Raw genomic sequence first — 13,889 nt, 5'->3', positions numbered from 1 at the left:
TCCAAAGGACTAATGGAGCATGGGAAAAACAGCCTCGACCAACCTGAGACCAGAAGAACTAGATGGTGCCCAGCTACCACTACCGGCTACTCTGACCAGGATCACATTAGAAGGTCCCAGTTACAGTGGGAAAAAGATGTACAGCAAAATTCAAATTCATAAAAAAAGACCACGTAGAGACTGGAGGAACCCCCGAGGCTATAGTCTTTAGACATCCTTCTAACTTGGAACTGAAGCCACTCCCCGTGATCACTTTTCACCAAAATAATAGACAGGCCTACAAAATAAACAATAACAGCTGTGAGGAAAGTGCTCCTTAGAACAATCATCTACATGAGACCAAAAGGGCAACATCTACCCAAAACCAAAGATGAGAAGGCAGGAAAGAGCAGGAAAACCTGAGGAATGGAAATTGGGAACTCAGAGTGATAATGGGAAGAATGCTGACACGTTACGAGGACTGCAACCAATGTCACAGAACAATTTGTATATAAATTATCGAATGGGAAACTAATTTGCTCTGTAAACCTTCACCTAAAGCACAATTAAATGTTCAAAAAAGAAATCATTAGATTGGAATAACATGATACCTTGGATCTGAAAAAATAGGGGAGGAGGAAACAGGGTTTTATCCAAGACTGATCATTGCTGAATGTGGGTGACAGGGACATAGGGGTTCTTTATTCTGTTCTGTCTACTTTGGTATATATGTTTGAAATTTCCCGTGATGAACATTTTTTTTTTAAGAAATCATCAGCGATGCTAGGGTTTTACACAAAGATGTTAATTTGAAATACCGAAAAATTGTAAGCAACATAAAAACGCTATGCTAGAATGGTCCAGCAAATTATGGTGCATCCAAACAGTGGAATATTATGCAGCCATTAAAAACCGAAGGGTGTTTTAATGACGTGGAAAAATGCTTACAATGTAATGCTAAGCAAATAAGTAGGATACAAAAATGTGTATGTAGCATTTAACTAATTATGTTAAAGTGCACAGAAAGGAAGACTTTATGAAAATATACTAAAACGTTTTGTCTTCCTTCCTAAAATATTTTGAGACAATGGGTGATTTTTATTTTTATTCTTGATATTGTGCTATATTTTCTTAATTATACAATGATCATGTTTTACATTTATAAACAAGCCAGAAAACTACACTTATTAAAGCATACTGATTTGGGAGTGTCATATCTATTCAAATCCACAGGCTGCCACATAATAACTCTGCAACACTGAGCAAATTAATTAACTTCTGAATCTCAGATTCCTCACCTATAAAACTGGTATAATGCTAACCTATTTTTCAAGCCACCACATACTGGGCATTTACTTTGTGCTGGGCCCTATGTCAGGTGGGTTTTTTCTTCCCATATATCATCATACATTTTATTCATACATGATAATCTCAGCCTTCACAATACACTGTGAAATAGTATATATTATTCCCATTTGAGAGATATACAAACTGTGGCTGAGAAAAGTTAGGTAAGGTGCTCAGGTTTACCCAGCTACTAAATGGTACAGTCAGGATTCAAATATCGTTCATCTTTGAAAGCTCAGTTCTTGGCCTCCACCCTGGACTGCTCTCAGTTACAGTTCTGTTGTAAGGATTGGATGAGGTAATGCAGACAGGGTGCCAAGCCCAGTGCCTGGCACAGAACTGCTCTATTTAACGTAAGGTCCCTTTTCTGAGGTACCTGGACAAAATGAGCCAGTGCACCCTGTGAAAAATTGTGAAAGAGGGGATTGTGGGACCTGTAGGGACAGATCAGGAAGGGGCTGGAAGACTGGCTCACCCAGGGAGATATGGGGGCTGGGACTGTGTACTTCACATGTTCCATGACAGTTCTACACCTTCATTTGCAGCTCAGAACACAGAGTAGAGTCACTCTGCCAGCAAGCCATCCTCCCCGACTTTCCTCTTCCCCGCCCCCCCTCCCTCACCACCACTCTTCTTCCCTGAGGGCACAGGTCACCCCAGACCCACAGACTGGTTTTTCTTTTCTTGTTTTTCCCCTTCTTGGGGAAAACAGGAGTCTTAGGGGCTGAGTGAGACAGGGCACTGTGTGGACGAGGAAGGACTGATGCAACTGGGACTGGCCCAGAGCTCTCTTCTTGATTCACCTTAAATGCCTCTTTTCCTTGGAAGCCAGTCTGAGCTAGGTCCCATCCGTATTCTCTATTTCCATCCCACAAATTCTTATGACACTAACCACACTAGAATTGTGTGTTTAGTTGTCTGTCTTCTCTACTAGATAGTAAGCTCCACAAGGGCAGGAACCACAGCATTCTGTATCTCTAGAACCTGGCAATGTTTCTGGTACTCAATAAACCACGTAAATGTTGGATGAATGGAGAAATGATGGATGGATGGATGGGTGGATGGATGGATGGACTCTCCACCAACAGCCATGTTCCAAGTGGGCCCAAATGTGTTATCCCATAACTGCCCTGTCCTGTGCTAGGCACTTAGAACATGTGGGTTCTGCTTTGGAAGCTTAAATTTTACTCGTTCCTTCAACTTCCTACCTACCTTTCAGAAAACACAATGCAAGGGAAATTCCTGTTTATTCCAAACCTCATACTCTTTGCTTTACTAAAATACCCAAAGTGGAGCTCCTGAGTCTAAGGGAGGTTCCCAAGTACATGGAATCCTGGGAAGGGCAGGTGGTTCAAAGATCTGGTTGCTACGAGTCGGATTTGACTCCATGGCAAAGGGTTTGGTTTTTGGTTTAACTCCAACTTTGCCACCTCTACTGTGTGACTGCTGGTGAGTGACTTCCCCTCTGGACCTCTGTTATCTTCTCTGAAAAATCCGACTTTGTATGAAAATAAAAGCAGCTGAGTGCATTTGACTATTTACCCCACAGTGTAACTGGACACAGCGGCATCTTCCCCATGTCCTTGGGGGCAGTGATAGAACTGGATGCAGAGTCTGGTAAGCTGAAGCAGGAAGAAGGAGAGTGTTTGCCTGCTTCTGTCTGGAAACAATAAGGCCAAGGATATGCTGCCCCTCTGATAGTTGGACACAGAAGGGTGGCGGGCTGGAGAGGGCCTTGCCTCACTAAGGGCCCACCCAAACATATCTATGTATCTTTGCTCTAGGTTTGCAAAAGAGAGGGGAAGGCTCAAAACCCTGAGATCTCCGTGGCACTGCCAAGGATGGCCCTCTGTTTCTCATTCAAAAACAATACATCCCTCATGCCACCCCCTCACCTTCACAGGCACAACTCAGGGAGAATTTTTTTTTTTTGGCAGGGGGTGGCTGAGGACTGGAAAAGGACTAGTGGGGCCAAGCTTCTTGGCAGGACCCTATTTCAAGCTTCCTCGGAAAGTACAAGTAGGTGAGCCTCTTGGTTGGCCTCCAGCAGCATCTTTAGGGAGGACAGTGGACTCAGGGGACACAGGCATCCATGCCCAAAGGCTTTCTGGAGTCAGTCCAAGCAGCTGGCAGGTCTGGGTTTCTCCTTTCTCCCCAGGGCCCCACAAACACCACTTCCGGTTCTCCTGCCTCTATCTGGGCTCTTCCTCCCTGAATTTCTATACCCACTCCTACCCTTCCCAGTGCAGAGATTTCTCCCTCCCTCTCTCAGTCTCCATATCTATTTCTTTCCCCCTCCTTCTCCTCCTCCCCTGCTCCTCTCCTCCTTGCCATCCCTCACCAGCCCCAGAATGGGTCTCCCTCCCTTCCTCCCTCTCCTGCTGTATCTCCCCCCTCCTTAGCTCTCACCCCTGCACCTCTTTCTTTGTATTCCTCTCGCCCTCTCCGGGCCTCGCCAGCATCTTTCCTCCCCCGCCTGGCTTCGACCTCCCCCTGCCTCCCCATCTTCAGTTCAGTCTCCTCCCCATCGCTCCTCTTCCCTCCTCTGGCCTCACCCTACTCCCTGCCCCCATCCCATGGTTTCCTGCCATCCTGGGGATGGGGGGGTGTCTCTGTGCCTCCCATTCTCCTCTTCTAACTGCCTCCTCCCTCTCCGAAGGGTTCGCGGTCATCCATCCTTTTAGGCCTGGGTATCCCTCCACCACCCCCGCCTCCGTCTCTTCTTCATTTATCTCCTCCGCCCCCGCCCCTTTCCTCTCCTCTCCCTGCCCCTTTAAATCTGTCGGCCCAGCCTCCCCCGTGATGCTGGGATGGAGCAAACATTGATTTGTGCTGGGATGGAATCGGAATTTTGATTTTTTTTTCCTCCCCCAACCATAAGAAGAAAAAAATAATAAAAACACCCCCTCTTAATAGCCCCCTCCCCCTTCCCACCCAGCTTTCAGATCCTCTTCCCTATCTCCATCCAAAGCAGGTTTTTTTTCCTGCACTAGTCTCGTCTCCCCCCACCCCTGCCACTACCCTGCCCCCCCTCCCCGCAGCCTGCTCTTCGCGCTGGGGAAAGAGGGGACTCTCCTCCCTCAGCTTTCCCACCTTCGCTCTCCGGGTTGGAACAGCCTCTCCGGAAGGGAAGGGGGCTTGGCTTGTCCGGGGTGAAGTGGGAGTGGAGGTATCCAGCCATGGATGCTATGCCTGGGAGGCAGCCCGAGCCCCAACCCACATGGTGAGTAGCCTGCCCCCTCCCTTCCGTCTGTCTGCCCATCCCGGTCCTCGCCTTTTCCCTGCAGAGCCTCCTCCATCCGCATCCTTTCCCCACCAAACCCCCTGCCCACCTTGCTCCAATCTCCCCGCTACATTCTCAACATCCCCCACCCCCCGGCTTTGCCAGGGAACCCAAAGAACCCCTGCAGGGAGGTCCTAACAGCAGCCAGGAAAGGGGTGGCCTAGGACCCTGCCCAGCCACCTCTCAGGACCCCCTAAACTGCCATCTACACTAGGCACTCGGCACTTTGGGGTTCTGGGTTGGAGAAGTGGGACTCCCACTTGAGGTTGAGCCCGAGTCCTGGGAGGGCCCTCTACAGGGAGGAAGGGTAAGGGGAGCCCCCAGTACCCCCCAAAGCTTGGGAGCTGCTAGAAGATGCTGCTGGAGGGTGGGGGAGGGCGCTGATGCCCCAGAGCCACCCGGCCTGGGAGCGGCGGGCAAAGAGGAGGGGCCTCGCTCGACACTCCCCCCCTTTCTCCGCAGCCACTCAGGATGAGGGTCCGGCCCTGCCTGCCCGCGCTGGGGCTCCCCCGCCCGGCCCCGGTCTAACTGCCCCCGCCCCCAGGCCTCGCCCGGCTCCCAGGCCCCCAGCCGGCTCCCAGCCCCAGGATGCGCTGAGCCGCCGGGGGGCTGAGGCCGCGCCAACTATATGCATGTCCCCCGGGGGCAAGTTCGACTTTGACGACGGGGGCTGCTACGTGGGGGGCTGGGAGGCGGGGCGGGCACATGGCTACGGCGTGTGCACGGGGCCCGGCGCCCAGGGCGAGTACAGTGGCTGCTGGGCGCACGGCTTCGAATCACTGGGCGTCTTCACCGGGCCCGGTGGACACAGCTACCAGGGCCACTGGCAGCAGGGCAAGCGCGAAGGGCTGGGCGTGGAGCGCAAGAGCCGCTGGACGTACCGCGGCGAGTGGCTGGGCGGGCTGAAGGGGCGCAGCGGCGTGTGGGAGAGCGTCTCCGGCCTGCGCTACGCCGGGCTCTGGAAGGACGGCTTCCAGGACGGTTACGGCACCGAGACCTACTCCGACGGAGGTGCGGGGCCTGGCCCACTGTCTGTCTGCTCGTCCGCGTGCGCCTCCCGGTCACCCTGTTCCGCGTATGCCTTCCCCATCAGTATGCCCCCCGCGCCCACCGTCTGCCTGCTCCCCCACCCCCACCCCTACACACACGCCTTCATTTGTCTGTCCCCAGGCTGCCTGTTTCTTCCTGTCCCCAACCAGCCTGCCCCACCCCTTCCCCGTCTGCCTGTCCCCATACCTCCCCAGTGTGTCTGCCCTCCACACCTCCCCTCTCTACTGCCTGTTCCCTCACACTTTTTCATTCAGCTTGCCCCTCATAGATAGTCCTGTTTGTCACATGCGTATCTCATGCACAGCTGTCTGCCTGTCCTTCACACCTATGGTCCGTCTACTTGTCCCTCAGTCTTTCATTGGGCCTGCCTGTCACACTTCCTCTTTCTATCCCTTATACCCCCGTTTGCTCATCCAGCTGCCCATCCCACAACTCCCCTGTCCGCCTGTCCCTCCCCTTCCCCTGCGAAAATCCACGGTCCTCGTGTTGCCTGCCTGACTTCGTTCTGCTGTTCCACGCCTTTCCACCCAGCCTGGCCTGGCCTATCCCAAGCTCCTAGTGGCCTTCCCGGATCCCCAAGATAACTGCATCCACCTCTCGCATCCGACACTTTGGATGCCAGGGGCGTTTGGGACGTGGGGTGCAGATGGGGCGGGTCCTGACTCTCCCCACCCTCCACCCCTCACCTCCCGCAGGTACCTACCAGGGCCAGTGGCAGGCCGGGAAGCGCCACGGCTACGGGGTGCGCCAGAGTGTGCCCTACCATCAGGCGGCGCTGCTGCGCTCGCCCCGCCGCACCTCCCTGGACTCGGGCCACAGCGACCCCCCGACGCCACCTCCACCCCTGCCCCTGCCGGGCGACGAAGGAGGCAGCCCGGCCTCGGGCTCCCGAGGCGGCTTCGTGCTTGCCGGGCCCGGGGACGCGGACGGCGCGGCCTCTCGAAAACGCACCCCCGCAGCCGGGGGGTTCTTCCGCCGTTCGTTGCTGCTCAGCGGGCTCCGGGCGGGCGGGCGCCGCAGCTCCCTGGGCAGCAAGCGGGGCTCCCTGCGCAGCGAGGTGAGCAGCGAGGTGGGCAGCACGGGACCCCCGGGCTCCGAGGCCAGTGGGCCCCCGGCCCCAGCTCCGCCTGCCCTCATCGAGGGCTCGGCCACGGAGGTGTACGCGGGCGAATGGCGCGCTGACCGGCGCAGCGGCTATGGCGTGAGCCAGCGCTCCAACGGGCTGCGCTATGAGGGCGAGTGGCTGGGCAACCGGCGGCACGGCTACGGGCGCACTACACGCCCCGACGGCTCCAGGGAGGAGGGCAAGTACAAGCGCAACCGGCTGGTGCACGGGGGGCGTGTCCGCAGCCTCCTGCCTCTCGCCCTTCGGCGGGGCAAAGTCAAGGAGAAGGTGGACAGGGCTGTGGAGGGTGCCCGTCGAGCCGTGAGCGCTGCCCGCCAGCGCCAGGAGATCGCTGCTGCCAGGTGGGTGTGCGGCCTTGGGCAGAGGCCAAAGCTGGGCTGGGGGGGGGGGCGGGGAGTACCCTGGGGACAGGGAAGGCCCAGGTGGCTAAAGGAGAACTGAGATCCACAGCCTAGGGCCTAGTAGAGAAGAGCAGGCCTAAGGCCAAGAAGTTGTGGCCCTGGGTATTTGGGATGTTTATACCTGAGGCTACAGGTGGCTATTGGTACAACTGTGGGTGGCTGAGTATTTGAGGGGAGAGGTGAAGACTCTAAGTGTGTCTCAGTGTCTTTTGTGGAGATGTATGTCTATGGAATTCACTTGTGTGGGGGAGTAGCAATGTGTATTGCCTTGTACAGGCCCAGATACCTCTTAGAGCTCAACATGTCCCTAGTCTTCCTCCTCTCCCAGCTGATCCAGCCTCCGGGCCTCAGGCTGGAGCAGCAGACTGATAAGCATTGACTCAGGGCACAAACAGGGACTGTCCATTCCTAGCCACGTCCCAGCCTGCCCACAGTCTGATACCATTTCAGCCTGGGGCAGGTCTAGCAGACCTGAAATGACAGTCCCTCCCAGCTTTGCCTCTTCTGCTTCCCTTTACCCAGCTGATAAGATTTCTGAAAATTTGTCTGTAAATAAGATTTTCTTTCTGTGAATCAGATTACATTCCCATGTATCAGGAGCCTTGCTATCAAAAACAGTGCTGCCTAATAGAAATATAATGTAAGCCAAAGATGCAACTGTGAATCTTCTAGTGGCCACTTTAAAAAAAAAAAGTAAAAGAAACAAGTGAAATTAATCTTAATATTTTTAGTTAAACTAATATCAATATAAAATTATCAATGAAATATTGCATATTCTTTTATTTTTTTTTAAGTAAGTCTGAAATCTGGTGTGTTTTATACTTACGGCACATCATCGCAATTCAAAGTACCCACAGTTCAAGTGCTTAATAGCCACGTATGGCTAGTGACTATTGAATTAGATAGCACAGACCTGATGGAAGTCAAAAAGCCCTTTGTAATGAGATTCTTCGCAGGCCCCTGATTTATACAATCACACATTTGAATTTTAATATATTGAATTTTCTTTAAAAAGGAAGGTGGCACAGTTGAGGGATTTTGTGTTTAAATCTTGGGCTGTTTCAGAGGGTGTAGGTCAGGCTATGTCTAAATGTGCTTCAGTGAGTATGTATAATAGTTGACAGGTGTGCGCGTGTGTGTGTGTGTGTGTGTGCGTGTGTGAATATGAACATGTCAAATCCAGAGAATGCATCTGTAGGTGTATCTGATGTCTGAGTGGTTAGAGTCCAGCTTTTTAAGCCAGGGAGGGGGGAGGACAGAGCACCAGGGAACACTTTATGCTGGATAGGGAGGGGGGATGTGCAAGCAAAACTGCTCTCAGACAGCGGGAGGAGGCTGGTTGGTCTCCCCAGCAACAGGCCTGGCAGCCCTAATTGGCTGCTGGCTGCCATGGAAACAGCACAGCCTCAGCAGCAGGTGCCTCTGCCAGGTAGCCTGAGCCTGGCCTGATGCCTGAGCATAGACTGAATCGAATGCCTAGGACTTGATCATCCATATCCTCTCTACACAAAAACACAGGCTCTTACCAGTACCCTAGTTTCATGGCCACCAATAGAATGCAGTACAACCCAAGGCATCTCAGTTTCAGGACAGGGCTGGTCATATAGAGTCAGAAAACCCTAGGACAAAACAGGGTCATCTAAGATCCCTCCAAGCAGGCTTAAAGGTTCTTGACCCACCAGGTTTGAGGGGAAGAGGCTAACTGTGTCTCCCCAGGAGGTGGACTAAGGCTGTGGTGGACATCACCACTCTCCCCTCTCCCCCAATACCCAGATCTACCTCCCCAGGCTAGATAAACAGGCTGTGACCAGAGGAAGTTATGGGTCTTGATCCATTCAAGCCCATGGCAAGTACATCTGATTACCTCTATCGTTGATTCTTTGTGCCTCACCTTCTGTCAGAATAACAGCTAATTTAGTGATTACAAGGCATCTGGGATTAATAGCAGAGAGTGAAAGGGAAGAGAAAATCAGGGAAGCATCTGACATCAGAGGAAGAGCTGAGATGCAGCCATGGAAGAAGGGTTCATAATGCTTCATGCTTACCTGTACCTAAGTAGCAGGTCAGGATGGGATGGGGGTTGTGGAGGGGAGACTAAGTGCTTAACCAACAGGTATGCTCGCAGTGGTGAGAAAGCAGGCACCTTAGCAGGGAGAGAGGATATGATCACAGCAGAAAGGAAGGACCCCTTTCCCCAGTTCCAGAACTCAGAAAAGGAAGAGATGGGGTGGGGGGGGGGACAGTGGCAGTGATGGAGTGGGGAGAATGAAGGGATAACAGAAGAGACTGCAGAAAGCAAGATGTAAAATTCTCCTGTCAAGAAATCTGCCCTTGAAGAGGTAGGATTAAATAATAAGGTGGGATGGCAGGGGTAATCATGAGAGCAAAGGCTTCTACCACAGGGGAGAGGGGGACCAGAACAAGGGGGCAGGGGAGGGGCACGGCTGCTAGGAGGGCAGGACCACAAGGGGCAGGAAAATGCCCTGGAGCCCTCAGAGAGGTGCGCGGTCCAAAGGGGGGGCAGCAAGAATTATCGATGACAACAGGAGGTACCCACAGCAGAGAGGGCGGCAGACTTAGCTTGGAAGCACCAAGTGAGGGCAGCTGCAGAAGGATGTGCTAAGAGAGTGTGGTCTCAGTTGTCACTGAGAAGGGAACAGGACAGGAGTGAGACAGCGGAGCCGAGGGCAGCCATTCTGGGGCGGGGGGGGACGGGCCTGGCCCCTGCAGCTGGAAGGAGGGAGGTGTTACTACAGGACTTAACAGCAGAGGGGTGTGAGAGAAGCGGGAGGGCATGATGGCATTAAGCTCAGCCCAGGTCTGGGACAGGAAACCGAAGGGGAGCTGCCCTCACCTGCTGGGGAAGGAAGCAGTTGGCCAAGTGTGAGGAAGGGTGAAGACTCCAGAGGGGACCTCAGGTCGGGAGGAGGCAGTGTTGTGGAACACAGGGCCGGGGCTGGAGTACCTGAGCAGGGGCTCAGTTGAAGTAAAAAAAATTTCTAAATCCCCATCCCTGGGACCCACAGGGCAGCAGATGCCCTCCTCAAGGCAGTGGCCGCCAGCAGTGTTGCCGAGAAGGCCGTGGAGGCAGCTCGAATGGCCAAACTGATAGCCCAGGACCTGCAACCCATGTTAGAAGCCCCAGGTGAGGTGTGGACAGCCTGGGGCTGGGGGGTGAGCCCCCTGGGTGCTGGACAGGCTCAGGTTTGGGGGAGGGGGTTGGGAATCCCTGCAGGAGACTGGGGATGGGAATAACCAAGGTATGAGGGTCCGAGGGGACGGAGAGTGGTGCCAGGCCCAGTTGTTGGGAAGTGGGACTGAGAATTTGTAAAGAAAGGTAGTAAGAATGGGGGAGGGGAGCTGGGGGCCAGCAGTGAGAGGTTATAGGCCTGGGGATACCAAAGTCCAGGCCAGTTAGGCCTCTCTGATTCTTAACTGTCCCTGCCCCAGGCCACAGACCCAGGCAGGATTCAGAAGGTTCCGACACAGAGCCCTTGGATGAGGACAGCCCCGGGGTATATGAGAATGGACTGACCCCCTCAGAGGGCTCCCCTGAACTGCCCAGCAGTCCGGCCTCCTCTCACCAACCCTGGCGACCCCCTGCCTGCCGGAGTCCACTGCCTCCTGGAGGAGACCGGGGTCCCTTCTCCAGCCCCAAATCTTGGCCTGAGGAGTGGGGGGGCCCAGGTGAGCAGGTGGAGGAACTAGCTGGCTATGAGGCTGAGGATGAGGCCGGGATGCAGGGGCCAGGGCCCAGAGACGGTTCTCCACTCCTCGGAGGCTGCAGTGACAGTTCAGGAAGTCTTCGAGAGGAGGAGGGAGAAGATGAAGAGCCTTTGCCCCAGCTGAGGGCCCCAGGAGGCTCGCAGCCTGGGCTCACAGTCACTCCAGTCCTGAGGGGCACGTCCTCCAGGGGTCCTGATGCTGGGTGCCTGACGGAAGAGCTCGAGGAGCCTGGTGCCACCGAGAGGCCTGCCCAGCCGGTGAGACATCCCCCATCCCCACTTGTACCCTCTGAGTCTCAGCTCCTTCCCTCCCGCCCTTTCCAAACCTGTCTGATCCCCCAGCAGGCTCTGATTTGGACTCAGCTTCCTCTCTCCCTGCCCAGTCTTGGACCATATACCCAGCTCAAAAAAAAAAAAAAAAAAGAACTTTAAAGCTGGAAAGAACCTTAGAGACCTTCAAGTCCAACTCTCTCAAGTGACAGAGGGGGGAACTGAGGCCCAGAGCACTGAAACTAACTTGTCCAAGGTTACAAACTAATAATTACTGGTAGTGCCAGAACATCTCTCCTTGTTCTCCTTCCATACCATTCCCAGCTCCCAATTTCCTACTCCACCCCCACCCCCGCACTTTCTCTCTTTGGTGCCCAGAAATAAAAAAGGAAAAGATTGTTCCCTCCCTACCCTGACTCTTCCCCCTCTCCTGGAAAGAAGGGAAATAGGAAAGAAGGCAGAAAACTGGGAGAGGCGGAGTTTCCCCAGAACCCTCTACTCTGATTGGACTCCAGGTCTTCTCCTATTTCCTAGCAACCACATCCTCACCCCTTCATCCCTCTCTGCCTTACTGCAGTAACAGCTGCTGCTGCCAAAGTCTGCTACTAGGGCCAGGCACAGCCTGTCTGGGCCACGTGACATGCTAGTGGGTGGAGAGGAGGAGGAAGGAGAGAAGAAGGATGGGCTGTCCCTACCTTGTGGGTGCCTGAGGGAAGGTGGGCCCTGACCTGGAGAAGAGGGATGTTTTGCAATCCGAAACAAAGGTCGGAGGCCCCTCCCTGTTTCTGGCCTCTTCAGGGAGGGGAAGGGAGAAGGGATCATGGTGCCTGGGACTCTTCAGCTTTGCCACCTCAGCCAGGGCCCTTGGGCTGAACAGCTCTGTCCCCAGGAGGGAGGCACCAAGAGCCTGACCTGGTCCTCAGAGACTGAGCCTACCTTTCTCTGTCTCTCTAGGGAGCTGCCAGCCTCCTGGTGGTGGGAGCCGTGGCCCTCCTGGACCTCAGCCTGGCGTTCCTGTTCTCCCAGCTCCTCACCTGAGGCTACTTCCTGGCCTACTTCTGGCTTTGGTGGCTGCCTCTTCACCCTTGGACCTGCCTTTTTCTCTTTTCCTCCTCCTGGTTGTTGTTTCTATCTTTTTCTCTTCTCCCTTTCCTTTTCTATTCCCCTTTGTTTTTGTCTCTTGCTTTTTCTTTATCCCTCTCGCCTTTCAGATTATCTTATTTATTCTGGGTCTGTCTCTGTCTTCCTCACTCCCTTCCCCATCCCCACCCCTTCTCTTTCTCTAGATTGTTTACATATGAAGGGCTTTTCTCTCTCAGAGTTGCTTTCTTCTCTGAGACACACAAATCAAGTCAGACCATTGCCCCATGCCCTCCTCACCTTTTCTTTAGACCTAAACTTCACTGAGGGTGGGGTTTTGGTGTCCTGAGGAGTCTCCTGGAAGCTGAATGGAAAGGAGGAAAAAAGTGGAGAAGGGGTGACTGAATGCTGCGAAGGCACTGGCTGAGCTGCTATCACTCCCTGACCCAAGGGGCCAGGTGTCCCTCTGAGGCCTAATGAAAACTGGAAGTTAGCCTTCACCTCTGATCTCGGAGGATCTTAGCTTCAAGCATTGAGCTTGGCTCTTGCCTAACTCAGTCCTTCCCTGAGGGAGATATGGGAATTGAAAAGTAGAATGACTCTCTAACATCTCCCTTTCTTTCCTCAAAAGCCCGCCCCTCCTCAACCCCCTCTGGTGACATGGCAAGAGCAAGTGTAAAAGGAACAAAAAAAATCCAGTGCAACCAAGTCCCCTCCCCCTCAACTTCGCCACTGACCTCTCCCACCCTTCTGTTTCCCCCTAAAAGTTTGGATGGTCTGGACTCACTTGTGGCCTTTGATTAAATTCCTAAGGGACCTAAAGAAGGTGTTTCTACTGCAAAGGGTTAGAGGCACTTGAGCAAGGGCCTCACTCCCCAACTCTGTCAGTTGTGGTGAGGGGAGGCACTTCTGGGAGATGGAACCAGACAGGAACTCACAGAGCAGCGTAAGCTGCAACACTTTTAGTCACTGTCAAAATGGGTGATGTCCCTTCCCCCTTCACATGGGAATATGGTGAAATGGGAAGACAACAGAAGGAGGGGATCAAAAGAAGCTGACCCCTCACGCACCTTCCAGGCAGGGCAGAGGTAGGAGACAAACGTGGGGTGAGAGAGGTGGGTGGAGAGCCCTGTTTGAGGTTGTGCCTGATCCCTGGTACTAGCTTTCCCCCCTGGGGGTTAGGAAGCCCTCGGAAAAGGGGACTGTAGGACCCCTCCCCTGCATGAGGCAGAGGCAAGCTGCCTGCCAATCCCCTCCCTCAAGGAATGGCCTTGCCTGGGAATGCCCACCACATACACCCTCTTTTTTTCTAGTCAAACTGTTTATTCCTTGGCCTGCCTCCCTCCTTCCTACCTTCTCGACCTTTACTTCTGATTTCTATTTCATGGAATTTGGGATTGAAGTTAAACTACAACAGTGCCGCAAACATCAAGTCTTGCAGAAAAAAAAAAAAATTAACAAAAAAAATATATTAATAAAAAAGTTCAAAAAAGGGGGGGGATTGTCATCTCCTTTGGGGTGCGATGGCTTCAACCCCAAGCTGAAGCTCTCCGGGTGGTGATGATGTACGAGGTGCCCCCTAGGGGAACCCCAGCCTCTCCATTGCGAATAAAACCTACTTCCCCTAA

At 53.6% G+C, this 13,889-nt stretch overlaps 1 protein-coding gene across 1 annotated transcript; it reads left to right on the top strand.

The window, feature by feature from the left end:
• Window positions 1-5,241: 5,241 nt before the first annotated feature.
• Window positions 5,242-13,131, top strand: JPH4 (junctophilin 4). Its single transcript, XM_064292323.1, has 5 exons — window positions 5,242-5,620; window positions 6,355-7,126; window positions 10,213-10,331; window positions 10,637-11,169; window positions 12,136-13,131. The coding sequence occupies exons 1-5, from the start codon at window positions 5,242-5,244 to the stop codon at window positions 12,217-12,219; spliced, it is 1,887 nt and encodes a 628-aa protein (XP_064148393.1). The 3' UTR covers window positions 12,220-13,131.
• The last annotated feature ends 758 nt before the right edge of the window (window positions 13,132-13,889 follow it).

This window comes from Loxodonta africana, chromosome 10 (assembly GCF_030014295.1).
Source record: "Loxodonta africana isolate mLoxAfr1 chromosome 10, mLoxAfr1.hap2, whole genome shotgun sequence".
Lineage (NCBI taxonomy): Eukaryota > Metazoa > Chordata > Mammalia > Proboscidea > Elephantidae > Loxodonta > Loxodonta africana.
This window is presented reverse-complemented; position numbering and strand designations above follow the sequence as displayed.